This window comes from Hyla sarda, chromosome 1 (genome assembly GCF_029499605.1).
Source record: "Hyla sarda isolate aHylSar1 chromosome 1, aHylSar1.hap1, whole genome shotgun sequence".
Lineage (NCBI taxonomy): Eukaryota > Metazoa > Chordata > Amphibia > Anura > Hylidae > Hyla > Hyla sarda.
Genome location: NC_079189.1, coordinates 395,938,070 through 395,960,590, shown reverse-complemented (window position 1 = coordinate 395,960,590; position 22,521 = coordinate 395,938,070). Strand labels below are relative to the sequence as shown.

The window sequence follows — 22,521 nt, the reverse complement described above, 5'->3', positions numbered from 1 at the left end:
GACGATGCTTCCCTGGCATCCAGCGTACCTTACAGCGCACAGTCCAGTGCACAGGTGAGGCTTTGGGGAGTGGGATTTTTGATAAAAATGGCACAAGGGAAGGGGACTGAATGTAAGCAGGGGCAGGGACAGAAGCGGGGCACAGGGGTTTTTGAAAGCAGGGGCAGAAGCAAGGAGGGGGTTTGAACGAAAGCAGGGGCAGAAGCAGGGGGGGGTGTTTGAATGAAATCAGGGGCAGAAGCAAGGGGAGGGATTTGAATGAAATCAGGGGCAGAAGTGGGGAGGGGGGTTTGAATTAAAGGGGTTATCCAGGAAAAAACTTTTTTCTATATATCAACTGGCTCCAGAAAATTAAACAGATTTGTAAATTACTTCTATTAAACAATATTAATCCTTTCAGTACTTATGAGCTTCTGAAGTTAAAGTTTTCTTTTCTGTCTAAGTGCTCTCTGATGACACGTGTCTCAGGAACTGCCCAGTTTAGAAGCAAATCCCCATAGCAAAACTCTTCTAAACTGGGCGGTTCCCAAGACACGTGTCATCAGAGAGCACTTAGACAGAAAAGAACAACCTTAACTTCAGAAGCATATAAGTACTGAAAGGATTAAGATTTTTTAATAGAAGTAATTTACAAATCTGTTTAACTTTCTGGAGCCAGTTGATATATATATATATATATATATTTAAATTAAAAAAGTTTTTTCCTGGATAACCCCTTTAAAGCAGGGGCAGAAGCGGGGGGGGGGGGGTTGAATGAACTCAGGGGAAGAAGTGGGTAGGGGGGGTTGAATAAAACAGGGGCAGAAGCAGAGGGAGGGTTTGAATGAAATCTGGGGCAGAAGCGGGGTGGTTGAATTAAAACGAGGCAGAAGCAAGGGGGGTTTTGAATTAAAACAGGGGCAGGAGCGGTGGGGTGAATGGAAGCAGGGGCAGGAGCAGGGGGGTTGAATGGAAGCAGGTGCAGGAGCGGTGGGGTGAATGGAAGCAGGGGCAGGGGGTGAATGAAAGCAGGAGCAGCAGCGGTGGGGTGAATAGGGGCAGGGGTTGAATGGAAGCAGGAGCGGTGGGGTGAATGGAAGCAGGAGCAGGAGCAGTGGGGTGATTGGAAGCAGGAGCGGTGGGGTGAATGGAAGCAGGAGCAGGGGGCTGAATGGAAGGAGGGGCAGGAGAGGTAGGGTGAATGGTAGCATGGGCAAAAGCAGGGGGCTGAATGGAAGCAAGGGGCAGGAGCAGGAGGGTGAATGGAAGGAGGGGCAGGAAAGGTGGGGTGAATGGACAAAGGAGCGGTGGGGTGAATGGAAGCAGTGGCAGGGGTGGTGGGGTGAATGGAAGCAGGGACAGGAGTGGTGGGGTGAATAGAAGCAGGGACAGGAGTGGTGGGGTGAATGGAAGCAGGGGGCTGAATGGAAGCATGATTTTTAATGAAAACAGGTGCAAAGGAAGGGGGGAAGGATTTGAATGTATGCAGGGGAGGATTGAATGAAAGCAGGAGAGGTTTGAATGGAAGCAGGGGCAGGGGGGGTGAATGGAAGCAGGAGCAGGGGGAATGAAAGCAGTGGGGGTGAATGGAAGCAGTGGGGTGAATGGAAGCAGTGGGGTGAATGGAAGTAGGGGTGGGTGGTTGGGTGGCTGCGCGTGAATGGAATCAGTGGCAGGGTGGATGGAAACAGTGGGTGGCTGTGGGGTGAATGGAAGTAGTTGGTGGCTGGGGGGTTGAATGGAAGCAGTGGCAGGGTGGATGGGGGGTAAATGGAAGCAGTGGCAGGGTGGATGGGGGGGGTGAATGGAAGCAGTGACAGGGGAATGAAGTAAATGGTGCTGGGAGCAGGAGGCTGGAAGCAACGTTGGTGGGAGGCTGAAGGCAAAAGGTGTGTTTTCGTGGTTGGCTGGGAGTCTGGGGGCAATAGGGGAGTATGAAGGCAATAATGGTAGCTGGCTCGGAGTCTGGAGGCAATAGTGGTGGGTGGATGGGTGTCTGAAGCAATTGGGGTGGGTGAGAGGCTGGAGGCATTTGAAAGGTTGGAGGTATTTGTGTGTGAGAGAGGCTGGAGGCATTGTGTGTGAGAAGGAGACTGGAAATATTGTTTGTGGGTGGGGGAGAGAGGTTGGAGGTTTTTGGAGGGATGCTGGAGGTATTTTGTCTGAGGCGGCTGGAGGCACTGTGTGCATGTGTGAGGCGGCTGGAGGCACTGTGTGCATGTGTGAGGCTGCTGGGGGCACTGTGTGCATGTGCGAGGCTGCTGGGGGCACTGTGTGCATGTGCGAGGCTGCTGGGGGCACTGTGTGCATGTGCGAGGCTGCTGGGGGCACTGTGTGCATGTGCGAGGCTGCTGGGGGCACTGTGTGCATGTGCGAGGCTGCTGGGGGCACTGTGTGCATGTGCGAGGCTGCTGGGGGCACTGTGTGCATGTGCGAGGCTGCTGGAGGCACTGTGTGCATGTGCGAGGCTGCTGGAGGCACTTTGTCCATGTGTGAGGCTGCTGGAGGCAGTTTGTGTGTGTGTTTGACAAGCTGCTGGGGGCATTGTGTGCATGTTTGAGGCTGCTGGGGGCACTGTGTGCAAGGGGAGAGAGAGGGGGGGAGAGAGAAAGAGAGAGAGAGAGACTGACTGCTGGAGGCATTGTGTGTGGCTGCTGAAGGCATTGTGTGTGGCTGCTGGAGGCATTGTGTGTGTATGAGACTGGAGGCATTGTGTGTGTGAGATAAAGATAGGATGATGCTGGAAAAGTACGGACCTAATATGTTTTTCTTGTCTTTTTTTTAAGGTTCTGTGGTGAAGAGTTGTGACTGAAAGAAACCCTCATGATGGTCTGGGCCAGATGGAGAAGAAAAAGAAAAGTGAATGACTCCGATCAGAGAAGAAGCACTGTAATCTACATAGCTAACAGATATATAGGTGACGTGTATAGCTTCTTTTTAGCAATTTTTTGTCTCGCGTCGAATATTATCCTGTAGGGGCGCCCTGCGGAAATTTTTTTTTGCGAGGGGTGCCACTAGCCGAAAAAGGTTGGGAGCCACTGGTCTAGGGGGACATATGCCTTGTGGCTTGTGCCACTGATCTTTTAATAAACAAGCAACACTTATGGCATGCTGCCTCCAGAATAAACTAAATGTGACAGACTTACAATATTTCAGTTTTTGGGGCCCCAAGTTTGATTTTACGCAGTATATATGTGTGTGTGTCATGAAAAAACAATCTCTGAATCAAATTCATAAGTACAAGCACCCAAGAGTTATTAATGCTCTGGTCCTTAGGGTCCTTAGGGTCAAAATGGGCTCGATTCCCAAGGGGTTGAAGGGCTGGTGCACACAAGTCTGAAAGAGACGGCGTACTCAAATCTTCTTCACGCGTCTCCTACAGATGTACCCAGTCCTACTCCTGTTTGCCGAGGAGGTTTGACCTAACCTGAGGGTACCAACCAAAGTGCCTCGGCCTACTCCAACTGATGCGGAGGTTTGGCTGGACCAACAGTTCATCCCCCAGTGGCACAAGCTGCTGCTGTACAAGTGGTGGTCACTGAGAGCCCGATCATCACTGAATCCCATTTGTCCCATGTCTCATGGACCACACATGTCAACACCATGGAGGGGGTCCAGTCTTGTGGTCCTAGGTATATGCTACAGCCTAGAAAGCAGTTTGACCGACGAGGTTGGAGTGGAAGAGTACCTATGTGAAAAATGTTCTATTTGTGTACTCATGTACAGTAACTTCACTAGACTTGGTCGTATGACTAACTGACTTCTGTGTGCAAGCACAATTTTTGTTGTTACAGGTTTCTACAGCAACTTTTAAGCATAGTGTCTGGAGAACTAGTCAAGAAAGTTTTTGCAGTAACCAATCTCGTAAGTGTTGTGCCCGGCTACGGCTGTGATTCTCAGGAACCTGAACTCTATAGTGTATCTGGACTACTGAACGATACATGGACATTTGTGTAAATATGCCATAGTAATATATTTTGCTCACCGTTATGCACAAGGGAAATGTTTGCGGTCCTGCTCTATAATTGTTGTAGTGTAATAAAAATGTATATAATTTGTTGTACACCAAAAAGTCATAGTGTATCATATTTCTGATGTCTGGTAGTTTTCTTGTAGGGGTTGTCCTGAACTAATCAGGAGAAGCAACATTTCACCCCATCACCAACATCATGTACAGTCAACAGTAAAGTCATGTACTACACATAGTCATAAGTGCACATAAAGTCATGTACACATGTTTCATGTACAGTAGGACTGTAACACTCACAACCACACAGTCCATAAAAATGTCTAATATGTCTAAAATGTCAAATGTGATATTTCTTGTATCCATCAGGATACTTTGCTGGCCAGAAAATATTCCTGTTACCCACAAAAGCATGCAACAAAAAGTCAAAGGTAACAAAATGTAAAATGTTATCTAAAAAAATGTCTAGCATAAGAAAATGTCTAGCATAAAAATAATTCGTGTTCTGGGGAGAAGTGTGTAATGCCAAGGGACCTCGGTAGCCAAGGCATTGGGCAGAAAGCCTCCAGCAACCCAATCTGCCAGTGTTAAGTCTAGTAATGTATAAAAGTGTTGTTATGCATAGTCAAATGTCATAGTATGCATAACCATAGTCTAATGTTATGATATACATAGTCATAGTCCATAAGTCGTGTCATACCATAGTCATAGGTATGTTGTTAATATCATACATAATCCTTGTTCTCCAGTAATCCTTGTTCTCCGTTAATACAAAATCTACCAGAGCATGTATGGACATTGATACAGAAACTCTATTGCGTTATCAGTTCTTGTCAACAAAAACAGCCTGGAAATGGACATTGGATACAATGCTCCAGGACTGCATTTGGCCCCACGGCCGTTTCCCTCGCTCAAAGCTTTCCAGGACGGACGTCGAGGGTGACTTTAGTTAAGTAGGGGGGTTTGTTATGTCCCGGTACGGGATATGCATCTCACAGTCCTATCAGCTTGAGTCCCAGAACGTCCTCAGGGCTCATTTGCATTGTACCCATATAATCTGTATAATTGTATCTTATGTGTAAATGACCTTTGAAATGGTCACATGATTATTGATCACGATAATGATTGTCACGTGTTAAAGTCACATGTTTTGTTACCCAGAGAGCACAAGATAACCAAAGGACCTGCAGGTAGCCTATGGGCTCCTTACACAGCCCCCCCCCCCTTTATAAGGAAGGGAGGAGATGCAATCTGCCTCTTTTTCTTTTCCACCACACTTTCTGCTGAGGTCAAGTCCAGTCCAGACGTCTTAGAGCCAATGTCCAGCACATCTGGAGGCCTCAAGCCTAAATTCCAGCCACAAGTCAGTAAGTCAAGTCATCTCTGTCTTCTGTCACTACCTTCAGTCAAGTCAAGTCTTTTATAGTCAACATGGCTGTCCTAAAGTCTGTCAAAGTCCCTGCAATTCCCAGAAAGCTGTGAGGTCCCGTGTTACTGGTCACCTCTCTGGGATCCTGGCCTAGCTGTAAAGACCCACCATCTGTCTACCTCAGTAAAACCACCGTTAACCCTGACCTGGCCTTGGACACAGGCAGACTGCCCAGCATCTTATATGTTCACCCCACAAAGCACTGGCTTATATGTTCACCCCCCAGCATCATAAAGGCAGACCACATCATGAAAAAATATACTAGACATGATAAACATGAGATATTAGTTGATATTTTGGCCTAAATATTGTCAGGGGTCCTCTTGCGAGTCCTTACACTAACACAAAAAAAAAAAAATGAGTGTGAGTAAACAGCAGGCATTTAGAAGTTATGGCTCCAAGTAGCTGCATTGCTAAATGTCTTTTGTGCGCAATGGAGGAGGGGAGCTGGCTTGCCGAGCTTTCCCGCCTCTTTTCTATGCTGTGCATGCCTGCCCTTCGTACGCATGTTTAATTTTTCTGACTCACACCTCCCAGTGACGTGAGAACCTTCGGCCATGTGAGCGCTGTGCTATTGTGGCAAAGTGCAGGTACCGCTCCCTCGCTACAAGTTGATTTATTTAGATGTACATGGTTTTTATCATGCGAAATGGTCTTACCTATGTTAATGTTTACATATATATATATATATATATATATATATATTTTTTTTTTTTAATATATACATTTATCCTGTTGACTTCTAAGAGATAAAAATGGTAACATTACAGATCTCCTGGAACATGCTGCATAAAAAAATAAGAATAATAATTTACATTAAATGCAATAAATAAAAACTGAACTAAATAATTAAAAACTAAAATATTAAAGTGGGAATAAGCCTTAAAGGGGTACTCCCGTGGAAAACTTTCTTTTTTTTTTTTTTAAATCAACTGGTGACAGAAAGTTAAACAGATTTGTAAATCACTTCTATTAAAAAATCTTAATCCTTCCAGTACTTTTTAGGGGCTGTATACTAAAGAGTAATACAAAAAAGAAATGCATTTCCTGTGATGTCCTGACCACAGTGCCCTCTGCTGACCTCTGCTGTCCATTTTAGGAACTGTCCAGAGCTGCATATGTTTGCTATGGCAGTGTTTCCCAACCCAGTCCTCAAGGCACACCAACAGTCCAGGATTTAAATTTTTCCCCGTTCTATTCCAATGGAGTAACTAAAAAAAAAACGGAATGTTGGTGTGCCTTGAGGACTGGGTTGGGAAACACTGTGCTATGAGGATTTTTTCCTGTTCTGGACAGCTCCTAAAATGGACAACAGAGGTCAGCAGAGAGCACTGTGGTCATGACATCACAGAAAATGAATTTATTTTTTGTATTTCTCTTTAGTATACAGCCCCTAAAAAGTACTGGAAGGATTAAGATTGTTTTACCCCTTAAGGAAACAGACCATTTGAGCCTTAAGGACGCAGACAATTTTATTTTTACGTTTTCGTTTTTTCCTCCTCGCCTTCAAAAGATCATAACTCTTTTATATTTTCATCCACAGACTAGTATGAGGGCTTGATTTTTGCGTGACCAGTTGTCCGTTGTAATGCCATCACTCACTTTACCAGTAAATGTATGGCGCAACCAAAAAAATACTATTTGTGTGGGGAAATTAAAAAGAAAACAGCAATTTTGCTAATTTTGGAAGGTTTCGTTTTCACTCCGTACAATTTACGGTAAAAATGATATGTGTTCTTTATTCTTTGGGTCAATACGATTAAAATGATACCCATGATAACATACTTTTCTATTACTGTTGCGCTTAAAAAAAATCACAAACTTTTTAACCAAATTAGTGCGTTTAAAATCCCCCTATTTTGAAGACCTATAACTTTTTCCTTTTTCCATATGAACGGCGGTATGGGGCTCATTTTTTGCGCCGTGATCTGTACTTTTTATTGATACAATATTTGCTTATATAAAACTTTTAATTAATTTTTTATAATTTTTTGGGGAATAAAATGTTATAAAAAAGCAGCTATTTTGGATATTTTTATTTTTTTTACGTTCACGCCGTTCACCGCACGGTATCATTAACATTTTAATAGTTCAGATATTTACGCACGCGGCGATACCAAATATGTATATAAAATATTTTTTAACACTTTTTTGGGGTGAAATAGGGAAAATGGGACAATTTACGTTTTTATTGGGGGAGGGGTTTTTTCACATTTGTTTTACTTTATTTTTTTACTTTTATTTTTACACTTTAATAGTCCCCATAGGGGACTATTTATAGCAATCATTCGATTGCTAATCCTGTTCAGTGCTAGGTATAGGACACAGCACTGATCAGGTTTATCGGTCATCTTCTGCTCTGGTCTGCGGGAAGGCAGATCAGAACAGAAGACTCCCGGAAGACAGCGGAGGCAGGTGAGGGGACCTCCGGCTGCCGTGCTGGATGATCAGATCGCCGCGGCAATGCTGCGGGCGATCCGATCATCCATTTCAGTGACCGCGTTGCTGCAGATGCCGTGATCTGTATTGATCACGGCATCTGAGGGGTTAATGGCGGACATCCGCGGGATCGCGGGTGTCCGCCATTACTGGCGGGTCCCTGGCTGCGATCAACAGCCGGGACCTGCCGCGCACAATCCGGGCATCGCTCCGATGCCTGCGGTTATGCTTAGGACGTAAATGTACGTCCTGGTGCGTTAAGTACCACGTCACCAGGACGTACATTTACGTCCTTCGTCGTTAAGGGGTTAATATAAGTAATTTACAAATCTGTTTAACTTTCTGGCACCAGTTGATTAAAAAAAAAAAAAAAAGGTTTCCACGGGAGTACCCCTGGTTTGGGTTACTCATGGGAACATGGCCACCTACAAGTTGCTGTAAAATCATGGCATAACCACAGCTTTTTCCAAAGTAAAGTGACTTTGAGGCCATCACAATAAGTTCCTATGAAGCCTATGCCTACAACAGTGTTTCCAAACCAGCCAAAGGCTGTCCAAGCATGCTGGGAATTGTAGTTTTTTAACAGCTGGAGGCACTAACCTAAAATAAACATAAAAACACTTACAGCGGAGCTGAACTTGGTGCGGATGAGGCCAGGTGCAAGGCAGTTCACTCTGATGTTTAGGGGCATTAATTCTGGAGCAAGGGCCTTGGTTAGGCCCAACAATGCTGTTTTACTGACACTGTAGGGACCCAGAGCCTAAGAGGGAAATAACAAAGATGTCAAATTGAGCAGCTATGTAGGAACATCACATGTTCTGGACCTTTATACTGGAATCTCTCACGCAGCTTTTCACGCAGGTTTTAGAGCCAATGGAAGGAGTGGAGTACTCCAGTGAAAATTTATTTATCCCCTATCCACAGGACCGCTGGGGCCCCCCGAGATCACCAGGATGGGACCCTGGCACTCTCAGTGAGAGTGAGGAGCGCATGTCATCTACTGGTAGACAGCACAGGCTCCATTCATTTCTATGGGAGCATCGATGATGCCCGAGAGCTGTACTCTGTACTTCGACGTTACCGTAGGAATGAAAGCAGCGCGTGCCGGCTGCAGCATGTGCTCCTCACTGAGCGCTGAGTCCCGTCTTGGTGATTGCGGGGGGCCCCTGAGGATAGGGGATAAGTTGTTTTTCGTCAGAGATCTCCTTTAACAGGATGAGGAAGAATAAAGAAAATGAAGTATAAAGAAAGGGTTTTAGATGTTTCTTTCCTGTCAGATCAATTTCTGCATAAAACCTGCACCTCAAACTGCATAGGTAGTAACATTAAAAAGGATATTTACTTACTGGAAAAGGGGTAAACCCTCCAACAGAAGAGACAATCACAATACTGCCACCTCTGTGGAAACAGAAACAACATATATTTTGGCTGTAGAGCCAGGTAAATGGTGAAAATGAAATATCCACAACAGTTATGCATTACAAAGAAAAGGCTATCCATAATGTTACTAGATAAATAATGGCTAGACACCCCCCTATGGCTATGGCTCTACTTGAGTCAGTACTGATCTTTTCAGCTGAAATCATAGTACAGTAAATGCAGCTTGGATAAAATAGGCCATACTTGTTTGTCAGGTAAAGAAAACCCCTCCTCACACAACAAACGTCTTACCCTCTTTCCTGCATTTTGGGCACCACAAGTTTCACCAACAGGAATGTTGCTTTAACATTAATATCCAAAATCTAAGGAGAGAATAGTGAGCAGAGTTACTACGTGAGTAAGGCTATGAACAGACACTACTTTTGTTTGGCATTTTGTGGCCTAATAAAAAAAAAAAAAACACCACAAAAACTGCCCGCTCATCTTCAAGGACTGACACCCCCCTCCCCAAATATTAGTTGTATGTAACATTAGTCAACAGGAAACACATGCTGTGTACACTAGTGATTCACTACATGAATCATACTGTAATTACATATGACATAAGAAAAAGTGATATTACAACCATTCTTACCTTTTCCCACACTTCATCTGTAGAGTCCATCATGTTCCCAAAAAAGGGGTTAACAGCAGCATTAGAGACAAGGATATCAACTCCTCCAAACCTTTGCACGGCCTAGAAAATAGTTTAAAGTATAAGAGTGTATTCACATACACACTGGATCCACAATTGTGGATCTGTCCAGTTTGCTATGGATATTCTGTCTTGTCCCCCCCTCCTGTGTGGCATCAGAGAGAGTGTACAGCATGGCAAGTGAACAAGATTGTCTAGCAGCAACATGTTTGCTAATATGAATCAGGCATGGATCAGTGAGGAATTTATAACTCCTGTGCCAGATGCCCCTGATTAGACAGTACTATTACCACCCCTGCTGGTTACTACAACTCCCACCAGCCTGCCACTGCCAGCTGGCTACTACAATTCTCACCAGTCCACCACTGCCTGCTGTCCGCTGGCTACTACAATTTCCACCAGTCCACCACTGCCTGCTGTCCACTGGCTACTATAACTCCCACCAGTCTGCCACTGCCTCCTGTGCACTGGCTATTACAACTACTACCAGTCCACCACCCTCACTGTTGCTGCTGCTACCAGCCAGGCTCACACATGATGCCATAAAAATGGGCACATTTTTTGGCATTTTATACAAAAGCTAATTCTTCTTCACTATTTTGGGACACCAATCCTGTTGAAACTCCAAAAAGGAGCATTTTTGGAATGATTGGAAAAAGCCATTGTGTCTTCCGATACTTCTGAGTACATTTAAACACCAGTATCTTCCAACAAACAGGCATATTTTATGTTAAAAAGGATACAAAATCTACTAATGCAGTGTGTTTTCAATCAAGCTGTTAGTTACGGGTTACTGTTATGGGTTACTGCATGTCGCTGTAACTTTGTCATTAAAGGATAGGGGATAAGATGCCTGATCGCGGGGGTCCCGCCGCTGGGAATCTTGCACGCCCATGATCTTGCACGCAACACCCCATTACAATCAGTCCCCGGAGCATGTTCGCTCCCTCCCATAGGCTTGCATTGAGGGGGCGGAGCGTGACGTCACCCGGGGGCGGGGCCGTGACGTCACAATGCTCCGGCCCCGTGATCACCAGTAATCAGACCCGGAGCGAAAACGCTCTGTGAACTGATTGTAACGGGGTGCTGCGTGCAAGATCACGGGGGTCCCCAGCGGCAGGACCCCCGCGATCAGGCATCTTATCCCCTATCCTTTGGATAGGGGATAAGATGTGCTTAGCGCCGGAGTACCCCTTTAAAGGGGTACTCCCCTGGGAAACTTTATTTATTTATTTTTTTTAATGAACTGGTGCCAGAAAGTTAAACAGATTTGTAAATTACTTGTATATAAAAAAAATCTTTATCCTTCCAGTACTTATTAGCAGCTGTATGCTATAGAGGAAATTCTTAGCTTTTTGAATTACTTTTTTGTATTGTCCACAGTGCTCTCTGCTGACACCTCTGTCCGTGTCAGGAACTGTCCAGAGCAGCATAGGTTTGCTATGAGGATTTTCTCCTGCTCTGGACAGTTCCTGATATGGGCATCAGACCTCTTCATGGTCTTATAGGGGAAATACATTATCTATTCTTTCAGATTTACTGTATTACGTACTTACAGTATTCACTAGTTTTTCTCTGTCTTCATTCTTCCCCACATGACACACTGTCCCTTCTACATCCAGACCTTCTTTTTTGAGTTCTTGAACAGCCTTGTCCACATTTTGTTGCTTTCGGCTACTGATAAGAACTCGTGCTCCATCCCGAGCAAGTTGTCGTGCAATAGCTAAGCCGATCCTGTAACAGCATTTGATATTATGCAACTCAAAGTTCATTAATATACAGTCTAAAGTACTATGCACCTAAAGGGAATTGCTTGGCTAAGCGTGCATGCTCATTTCAACATGCCTGAGACACATCCTCTCCTTTGACACAGTGGTAATTCTAAAGCATACGATTTATCATTATAAAATCTAGTTTATAGTATGTGATGTTAGTAATGTGCAAATCTGTACTGGCTCAAATGCACACGTTTATATCAGGAGAAATAGAAAAAGCCTGGCTTTTGGTAAACTACAAAACTTACATAGTTACCTAGTTACATAGTATGGTTGAAAAAAGACATATGTCTATCAAGCGGATATACGTCAGTCAAGTTCAGAGAAAATTTTATAGGATATAATTTTTTTAGACCATTTGGAGCAATATTTTAACTAAGTGTTGCTGATAAAGTACAGACCGCTTTAAACAGAAATGTGCTTAAAGGGGTACTCCAATGGAAAACTTTTTTTTTTTTTTTAAATCAACTGGTGCCAGAAAGTTAAACAGATTTGTAAATTACTTCTATTAAAAAATCTTAATCCTTCCAGTACTTATTAGCTACTGAATACTATTTATTTCCTCTGCATGGTGGCTTTACATGTGCCTGCTCGGAGCAACAATACGCTGCTATGAGCAGACACATTGCTATGTGCGAGTCGCCTTATACTCGCACATCGCAGCTGCTCTCTGCCCAGCTCATGGAGCAGGGGGAGTGGCCGCGATGTGTGCAAGTACACCGCACATGTGCGGCGACTCGCACATCGCTTCAGTGTGTCTGCTCGTAGCGGCGTATTGCCGATCCGAGCAGGCACATGTAAAGCAACCATGCAGGGGTCCTTCAGCGGCAGATCCGCTGTGTAAAATACGCTGTGGGTCTGCTGATGTGAACGTACCCTTAGACTGGATTCACATCAGCTCTATTCAGAGGAGCTCCAACTCAGAGTCTGTTCCAGTAACAAACAATGGACCTGGATGGTCGGTTGCACAATAGTGCCCAGTGGGTCCTATTGACTTTATATGGGGTCTGTTGGGTGTTCATCTGATGTCTATTGTTTCACAGGAGTTGAGTAGTAAAAAAACAGACCTGCAGTATTTTCTGTCATTTGAACAGAGCTCCCCTATTCTTTCAGCGGACTCAAGAAACTGCCACGGAAATTCCACCGTGTGCACAGTACAGCAAAATCCCACTGAAATCAATGGGACCCTGCTGCACTGGAATTCCATGGCCTTACTATACGCCCAAGCTTTAGTCAAGAGGCCTGTACAGTGGTTACCTGCTCAACTATGACAGGTGTGAATGATAAAAGCTAAATGATGATAAACATTTACAAATCTCGCAGCTTTAAACACCAGTTAAACTGAAAACGGAGTGTCACGCCAAAAATATACATTACCCCTCTGATGATGCAGTCACCAGCGCCACTTTGCCTTCAAGTTTTCTTGGAGTTTGTATTCCTCTTACACTCTGCATTATGTAAGATCCTCCGCCAACAGGTGACACGGAGAACAAACGCTGGAGAGACAAGCGAAACATTGAAGAAGAGAGTGAACTGTGCACCTGCAGGAGAAAACAGATAGGAGGAGTGTCGCATAAAAGCTCAAAGTGCAGAACAGTTCATGAATCTGGATGGACAAAGGAGATTTATTTAACCCTTCAAGTGTAACTTAATAGTATGGAGAACTACAAAAATGTGTCCATTCTGGAGACATCCCTTTTTAAAACATGATCTTGAAATGTACAGACCTTAAAATATATCTTTCCACAATTTGTATATTAGAAGTCACTATATGATACAGACCCCCACCCATTAGGGGAAGGTTCACACTACAGAATCTCTCCCCTGAGATTCTGTCTACAGCCTGCACCACCTAAATCCATCAGTGCTCGGACTGCACAGACGTGTCTACAATACAGTCTGCACAGATTTCAAGAGTCCAGAATTTGAATTCCTGTAAGAAAAGTGTCTGTGGCAGAAATTCTGCAGTGTGCAATGTGCTGCAGAATGCCTTTGGACAAAATGGGAGGCTGCTTCATCGAAATTTCTAAACAGAATTCTCAGCTCGGAAAGTTACTGTACCCTAATATTTAAGTCCATTTAAACCTTTTTAGGCCCGGGTCAGAGTTTTTGTTTTTTTGTTTTGTTTGAGAGATGAGGCTTGACAGCTACGTAGACATGAATAGAGGGGGCGTGGCTTGACATCACAGACGCGGAAGCTCCAACTTTCCGTGTTCTGGACACTGACAGAACAGAGATCCCAGCAGCTCGACCCCCGTGATCAGACATCTTATCCCCTATCCTTTGCATAGGGGATAAGATGTTTTTTGGCCAAGTACCCATTTAAATAAAGCTACAACTTTGGATTCAGGAGAATAAAGATTTGGTCACTGTCCCTTTAATTAGTGCTTTTATAGCAGATTTGCTGGATTTAGTAATCTTTTGATCATTTTAGCACTTGTGTAGAGAAAAAGTGGTGCAGTTGCCCATAGCAACCAGATAACTTCCTTTCCGAAAAATTTAAGGACAATCTGATTAGTTGCTATGGACAACTGCACCACTCTTCTTTTAAACAGGTTTTGATCAATCTCCCCCATAATGTTTACTGCTCGGTGGAACTGGTACAGATTTACAACACAGATTCTGAAAAGCAAAACCTCAGACACTTACAATTCCCGTGGACGTACAATACCCGTGGATGCACACTGTTAGGAGCATGCTGTGGATTTCGCAATCCACGGCATGCTCGCTCTTTTGCAGAAACATGTGCAGAATTTGCTGTGAAATCACTGTGCATTCAGCAAGGATTCACACCTGCAGTTCTTTGGCGTCGATGCAGTTTTCTGAGCTAATCCCTCTTTCACACCACGTTTTGTACATGCGGGTGCCGGATCCGGCGGGGGGAGGGGCAAACCGGGCGCTACCGTACCCTGGCCGGATCAGCCCGTGACTCCATTTACTTTAATGGCCCGACCGGAGTCAAACGGTGACTCTGGTTGGCTCAGTTTTGACCCGTATGCGGTTTCCTGACCGGACCTAAAACCGTAGTACAAAACCGCATACGGGTCAAAACTGAGCCAACCGGAGTCACCATTTGACTCCGGTCGGGTCATTAAAGTAAATGGAGTCATGGGCTGATCCGGCCAAGGTACGGGAGCGCCCGGTTTGCCCCTCCACCCCGCCGGATCCGGCACCCGTATGTACAAAACGTGGTGTGAATGCACCCATAGATGTATGTAGGCTGCATTCACATGAATCACTGTAAAAAGTGCAACAAAATCTATTCAAATAGATTCATTCTTAGGGTACGTTCACACGTAAAGGATCTGTTGCACATTTTTGAAGCTGATTTTGCTACCCATGAAAGTTTGCAAAATCAGCTGCACAAAATATGCAGCAGATCCTGTACGGAATGGACCCTACACTATAAAAACCTCTGAGCATTCAGTATCCTTTTTTATTTTAGATAGATAGATACAACATTGGTCTCCAAGTGTAAGGGTTAAGGACCAGAAACCTAAAAACCAGGTGTTTCACCGCCAATAAACAATATAACAATAAATTGCAGCATTGTGTTTAGGAACTCAGTTCTATATATATATATATTTGAGCCCTTTATGCTAGAAAAAAAAACTGTGTATATATGCTATAGGCCAGTCTGTGTGCTGTGAACATCAGCGAATCAATCTTCCATAGACCCTGCATTCTCTGTATGAAGGTTAGAGGTAACAAACCTGCACCTAAACACCAATGTTATGTCCTCACGGAACTCTGCTGTCTTCTCTTCCTGTGCTAGGATAGACAGTCCCGCCTCCTCTGCAGACCTCTGTCTCCCTCTTCTGTCCAACAGCTGGTACTGCTGTGTCCCTTGACAGCTTGTTATTGCTGAAGGCTTGAGGAGCATACAATATGATGAGGACTGCAGTTATACATCAGTGGTCTCCAAACTGTGGACCTACAGATGTTGCAAAACTACAACTCCCAGCAGGCCCGGACAGCCATTGGCCGTTGGCCGGGCCTGCTGGGAGTTGTAGTTTTGAAACATCTGAAGTGCCAGAGTTTGGAGACCAATGTTGTAACTATCTATCTATCTAAAATAAAAATAAAAAAGGATACTGAATGCTCAGAGGTTTTTTTTTATAGTGTAGGGTCAATTCCAATGAGGTCACCTTATCATGGTGGGATGGTACACGCTATTTGGCCAAATGGTAAGCCAAGTACCTAAATTTTTCACTATAGCAATATAGCATTTCATATTTCATATATATCTTTGTGCTAGCAGTTTGCTGCTGTATTCTCCTGCTTATCTATCTATCTGTCTATCTATCTATCTTGATAGATGCACTGCAGCACTCCGGAGTAAAGTGATCAAATGGTGGCTTTTATTCAGAGAGGTGACCGAAACATCGCTACACTTTTGTGATTGAATAAAAGCCATCATTTGATCACTTTACTCCGGAGTGCTGCTGTGCATCTATCAATATATCCAGTGGGGACCCAGGACCAAGGTCTGACCTCAGCTTGCACCCGTTCACCTGCATACAGTGGGGATCAAAAGTTTGGGGACCCCATCTAAAAATTTGGATTAATGTGCATAAAGAAGCCAAGGAAAGATGGAAAAACTCCAAAAGGCATCAAATTACAGATTAGACATTCATATAATATGACAACAAAAGTTAGATTTTATTCCCATCATTTACACTTTCAAAATAACATAAAACAAAAAAATGACGTCTGCAAAAGTTTGGGCACTGTCACGATGCCGGCTGGCAGGTAGTGGATCCTCTGTGCCAGAGAGGGATTGGCATGGACCGTGCTAGTGGATCGGTTCTAAGTCACTACTGGTTTTCACCAGAGCCCGCCGCAAAGCGGGATGGTCTTGCTGCGGCGGTAGTGACCAGGTCGTATCCACTAGCAACGGCTCAACCTCTCTGACTGCTGAAGATAGGCGAGGTACAAGGGAGTAGACAGAAGCAAGGTCGGACGTAGCAGAAGGTCGGGGGCAGGCGGCAAGGTTCGTAGTCAGGGTGGATAGCAGAAGTACTGGTACACAGGCTTTAGACACACAAAACGCTTTCACTAGGCACAAGGGCAACAAGATCCGGCAAGGGAGTGCAAGGGAGGAGACCAGATATAGCCAGGGAGCAGGTGGAAGCCAATTAGCTAATTGGGCCAGGCACCAATCATTGGTGCACTGGCCCTTTAAGTCTCAGGGAGCTGGCGCGCGCGCGCCCTAGAGAGCGGAGCCGCGCGCGCCAGCACATGACAGCAGGAGACGGGAACGGGTAAGTGACCTGGGATGCGATTCGCGAGCGGGCGCGTCCCGCTGTGCGAATCGCATCCCCAACGGCCATGACAGGGCAGCGCTCCCGGTCAGCGGGGCCGACCGGGGCGCTGCGGAGAGAGAGACGCCGTACGCGCTCCGGGGAGGAGCGGGGACCCGGAGCGCTAGGCGTAACAGTACCCCCCCCCTTAGGTCTCCCCTTCTCTTTGTCCGGTAACTGCCTCCCCTGGGATGAGGGCACCGGGAAAGGATGGAGGGATTCCTCAACGGCAGGCAGAACAGCAGGAGTAGGAATGGGGAGGGAGGGCAGAGGGCGAGACTTGGCACGGGGCAGTGTGACACCAGGACGAGGGCCATGAGGGGACACAGAGGCTTGCCTGATGGAAGTGGGAGGGGGGGAGAGGCATTTCCTGTGGCAGGCAGAGTCCCTAACGACCTTAGGGGGACCGGGTACAGGAGGAACCACAGGGTCACGGCAGGGAGTACTGGGAACCGGTTTAAGGCAGTCCTTGGAACAAGAGGGACCCCAACTCTTGATCTCCCCAGTGGACCAATCCAGGGTTGGGGAATGGTGTTGAAGCCAGGGTAGTCCAAGGAGAATTTCGGAAGTGCAATTGGGAAGGACAAAAAATTCAATTTTCTCGTGGTGAGGTCCGATGCACATTAGGAGGGGCTCCGTGCAGTAACGCACGGTGCAATCCAACCTGGCTCCGTTGACCGCGGAAATGTGGAGTGGCTTGACAAGACGGGTCACCGGAATGCGGAATTTATTCACCAAGGACTCCCGAATAAAATTCCCAGAGGCACCAGAGTCCAGGCAGGCCACGGCTGAGAGGGAAGAGCTGGCTGAAGTAGAAATCCGTACAGGCACCGTGAGACGTGGAGAAGCCGACTTAGCATCAAGAGACGCCACACCCACGAGAGCTGGGTGCGAGCGTGCGTTTCCCAGACGTGGAGGACGGATTGGGCAATCCACCAAAAAATGTTCGGTACTGGCACAGTACAGACAAAGATTCTCTTCCTTACGGCGATTCCTCTCTTCCAGGGTCAGGCGAGACCGATCCACTTGCATGGCCTCCTCGGCGGGAGGCCTAGGCGCAGATTGCAATGGAGACTGTGGGAGAGGTGTCCAGAGATCTAAGTCTTTTTCCTGGCGGAGCTCTTGATGCCTCTCAGAAAAACGCATGTCAATGCGAGTGGCAAGATGAATGAGTTCATGCAGGTTAGCAGGAGTTTCTCCTGCGGCCAGAACATCTTTAATGTTGCTGGATAGGCCTTTTTTAAAGGTCGCGCAGAGGGCCTCATTATTCCAGGATAGTTCTGAAGCAAGAGTACGGAATTGTATGGCGTACTCGCCAACGGAAGAATTACCCTGGACCAGGTTCAACAGGGCAGTCTCAGCAGAAGAGGCTCGGGCAGGTTCCTCAAAGACACTTCGAATTTCCGAGAAGAAGGAGTGTACAGAGGCAGTGACGGGGTCATTGCGGTCCCAGAGCGGTGTGGCCCATGACAGGGCTTTTCCAGACAGGAGGCTGACTACGAAAGCCACCTTAGACCTTTCAGTAGGAAACTGGTCCGACATCATCTCCAAGTGCAGAGAACATTGCGAAAGAAAGCCACGGCAAAACTTAGAGTCCCCATTAAATTTGTCCGGCAAAGACAGGCGGAGGCTAGGAGTGGCCACTCGCTGCGGAAGGGGTGCAGGAGCTGGCGGAGGAGATGGTTGTTGCTGCTGTAGCTGAGACTGAACTTGCTGTAGCTGTGACTGTTGCTGCTGTAGCTGTGACTGTTGCTGCTGTAGCTGCGACTGGAGTTGCTGTGTCATGGTGGTCAAGTACGACAGCTGGTGCTCTTGTCGGGCGACCAATGTAGGGAGGTCGGCGGCAACTGGCAGAGGAACTTCAGCGGGATCCATGGCCGGATCTACTGTCACGATGCCGGCTGGCAGGTAGTGGATCCTCTGTGCCAGAGAGGGATTGGCGTGGACCGTGCTAGTGGATCGGTTCTAAGTCACTACTGGTTTTCACCAGAGCCCGCCGCAAAGCGGGATGGTCTTGCTGCGGCGGTAGTGACCAGGTCGTATCCACTAGCAACGGCTCAACCTCTCTGACTGCTGAAGATAGGCGCGGTACAAGGGAGTAGACAGAAGCAAGGTCGGACGTAGCAGAAGGTCGGGGGCAGGCGGCAAGGTTCGTAGTCAGGGTGGATAGCAGAAGTACTGGTACACAGGCTTTAGACACACAAAACGCTTTCACTAGGCACAAGGGCAACAAGATCCGGCAAGGGAGTGCAAGGGAGGAGACCAGATATAGCCAGGGAGCAGGTGGAAGCCAATTAGCTAATTGGGCCAGGCACCAATCATTGGTGCACTGGCCCTTTAAGTCTCAGGGAGCTGGCGCGCGCGCGCCCTAGAGAGCGGAGCCGCGCGCGCCAGCACATGACAGCAGGAGACGGGAACGGGTAAGTGACCTGGGATGCGATTCGCGAGCGGGCGCGTCCCGCTGTGCGAATCGCATCCCCAACGGCCATGACAGGGCAGCGCTCCCGGTCAGCGGGGCCGACCGGGGCGCTGCGGAGAGAGAGACGCCGTACGCGCTCCGGGGAGGAGCGGGGACCCGGAGCGCTAGGCGTAACAGGCACCCTGCAGAGTTAATATTTTGTACTGCCCCCTTTGGCAAGTATCACAGCTTGTAAACGCTTTTTGCAGCCAGCCAACAATTCTTGTTTGAGCTATCTTTGCCCATTCTTCCTTACAAAAGCCTTCCAGTTCTTTGAGATTTCTGGGCTCTCTGTCACGCACTGCTCTTTTAAGGTCTATCCATAGATTTTCAATTATTTTGAGGTCAGGAGATTGTGAAGGCCATTGCAAAACCTTCAGTTTACACCTCTTGATGTGATCCCCTGTGGATTTCGAGGTGTGTTTAAGATCATTATCCATTTGTAGAAGCCATCCTCTCTTTAAGTTCAGCTTTTTCACATATGGCATCAAGTTAGCATCCAAAATTTGCTGAAATTTTATTGAATCCATTTTTCCTTCTACTCGTGAGATGTTCCCTGTGCCACTGGCTGCAATACAACCCCAAAGCATGATTGATCCACCCCCATGCTTAACAGTTGGACAGAGGTTCTTTTCATTAAATTCTGTTCCCCTTCTTCTCCAAACGTACCTTTGCTCATTCCGGCCAAAAAGTAAAGTTTTAACCTCATCGGTCCACAGAACTTGTTTCCAAAATGCATCAGGCTTGTCTATATGTTCATTTGCAAAGTTCAAATGCTGATTTTTGTGGTGAGGATGTAGAAGAGGTTTTCTTATGATGACTCTTCCATGAAGACCATATTTGTACAAGTATCTCTTTATAGTGGAATAGTGGAATACCACAACTCCAGTGTCTGCCAGATCTTTCTGGAGGGATTGTGCAGTCAAACGTGGGTTTGGAATTGTTTTTCTCACAATCCTGCGAGCTGTTCTGTCTTATATTTTTCTTGGTCTTCCAGATCTTGCTTTAACTTCCACTGTTCCTGATGACTGCTATTTCTTAATTGCATTCCGGACAGGGGATATTGACATCTGAAAACGTTTTGCTATCTTCTTATAGCCTTCTCCAGCTTTGTGAGCGTCAACTATTTTCAGTTTCAGATTTCTAAACAACTACTTAGAAGAACCCATGGTGCTGATTGTTGGGACAAGGTCAGATGAGTTTGGGCATTTAAAACCTTTGAGATTTACATCACCTGGTATCCCAGATGATGATTGAGAACAATCCATGACACTGGCAGGTCTCAGCTTTGCAAAGGGGGCTTTTATTCAGACTTATAAAAATAACCAGATTTGTTAATTACTTCTATTTTATTGCCTTAATCCTTCCAGTACTTATCAGCTGCTGTATACTACAGAGGAAGTTGTATAGTTCTTTTTCTGTCTGACCACAGTGCTTTCTGCTGACACCTCTATATGTATCAGGAACTGTCCAAAGCAGCATATGTTTGCTATGGGAATTTGTTTCTGCTTCCAGACAGTTCCAGACATGGACAGAGGTGTCAGCAGAGAGCATTGTGGTCAGACTGTAAGGAACTACACAACTTCCTGTGAAGCATACAGCAGCTCATAAGTACTGGAAGGCTTAAGATTTTTAAATAGAAATAATTTACAAATCTGTTTAACTTTCTGCCACCAGATGATTTGAAAACAGGTTTTTCCTCTAGAGTACCCTTTTAATGCAGATACCAAAATGTAGTACTCACACACAATTTGATCAAACAAGAATCCAAGTTCTGGCAAAGTACACACATGAGGTATGATTTCTGTGTGGAAAGGGAGCGCAAGTGCTCAAGGTGCCGGGATGTACCACTAAAGGCTACTAGTTTTGTATTACCCGGGCGCTAGTTCTTGCCAGGTGGTCATCATCTCATAGTGGTACTTGCAGTCATGTGAAACAAATATGAGATAACTATAGTGATAACATTAAAGGAACCATAACAAAGACACATATTAAAAACTACTAGAAATGTGATTTAAAGAAAAGGGGACAGACCGTTGTGCTCATTTAGCCCTAATGAACCATTCAAAAAGCTTATTTACGAAGCAAAAATAATGCAGTATGAAATTAACTTGTTTACTAAAATATTGTGACCCCCAAGTGTAATGTCCCAGTACAGAACATGGTCCTGCACTACACTTAGGCCCTGTCAGGTTGAGTCCCTCAGTGACCTGGAGGCTATCCTGCAGTGTCTCCCCTGCTGTTATTATAAGTGTCCTTTATTGTCATAGGATTCTAGTCAGTGTCCTAATGTATAGCTAGTCTAAAGAACATGTGAGAGGTCTGAAGGACCTGTGGAGTGTCACATGTTATGTTCTGTTGTCACATGATGTTACCCAGAGAGCACCAGCTTAACTTATGACCCGCAGCTTGATCAATGGGCTTTAGTCCAGCCCCCCACTATATAAAGGGGCGGCCATTAAAATTCTCTCTCTTATCTCTTACCACCTGCTATTGAGCACAGCAAACACCAGAGATCTCAGTGCTAGTGACCAGCATCTGGAAGGCCGCAAAGCTACAGTCATTCCAGTAAGTCAAATGTCTGTTGTCACTACAAATAGTCAAGTCCTGCCTATAGTCAAGCCTGAAGTCAAATCTCTAAAGTCTATTACAAGTCTAATCAATCCCAGCAAGCTGCAAGGTCCTTCTGGGTTCCTGGCCACCTCTCTGGGAATCTGGCCTAGCTGTGAAAATAATACCATCTGTCTTAACTCAGTAAAGCCTCTGTTAAACCATAACTGGTTGTGGACACTCCTTTTACTAACTAGCCATTGGAATAGCGGAGATACCGTTCGTGTTGTTCCAGTACCCGAAAACCACTCTGGCCTCACGAACACTAGGGGTTAACAACATCTTGCCCCAGGGGTTAATACCATCTGGCCGCACCACCTACACCGCTACACCCCATGGTCCCGCCATACACCATAGGTCACCACACAAGGAAAAAAATGTTGTTTAGCTATATTGTATTTGCAGTTTCCAATTACAGTAATGCCAAGTGAACAGTACAGCATAGAGGGAGGTCAGGGGACAACTGTAGGGGGTGCAGTGACATTGC

The 22,521-nt window shown here is 45.9% G+C and overlaps 2 protein-coding genes across 6 annotated transcripts in view; one reads left to right on the top strand and one right to left on the bottom strand.

Moving 5' to 3' along the window:
• The window catches only part of LOC130276735 (dehydrogenase/reductase SDR family member 4-like), a 75,832-nt gene that overhangs the window by 5,744 nt on the left and 47,567 nt on the right, over nt 1–22,521 (bottom strand). Inside the window, exons 1-7 of one of the 3 annotated variants that reach the window (XM_056526543.1) lie at nt 15,377–15,463; nt 13,041–13,204; nt 11,445–11,622; nt 9,829–9,930; nt 9,486–9,556; nt 9,161–9,212; nt 8,440–8,574 (exon numbers count right to left, since the gene is read on the bottom strand). In XM_056526543.1, the coding sequence (XP_056382518.1) occupies nt 8,440–8,574; nt 9,161–9,212; nt 9,486–9,556; nt 9,829–9,930; nt 11,445–11,622; nt 13,041–13,180 (678 nt within the window). In that variant the 5' untranslated portion in view covers nt 13,181–13,204; nt 15,377–15,463. Of the gene's footprint in view, nt 1–8,439; nt 8,575–9,160; nt 9,213–9,485; nt 9,557–9,828; nt 9,931–11,444; nt 11,623–13,040; nt 13,205–15,376; nt 15,464–22,521 lie in introns of those variants that run through there. The other 2 variants (XM_056526554.1, XM_056526538.1) reach the window with 2 other exon arrangements.
• AP1G2 (adaptor related protein complex 1 subunit gamma 2) overlaps nt 2,638–22,521 on the top strand; it is a 67,306-nt gene continuing 47,422 nt past the window's right edge. For all 3 annotated transcript variants that reach the window (XM_056526517.1, XM_056526526.1, XM_056526506.1), the window contains exons 1-3: nt 2,638–2,896; nt 3,774–3,843; nt 4,316–4,377. The gene's annotated coding sequence lies outside the window, so the exon portion shown is untranslated. The remainder of the gene's footprint in view (nt 2,897–3,773; nt 3,844–4,315; nt 4,378–22,521) is intronic.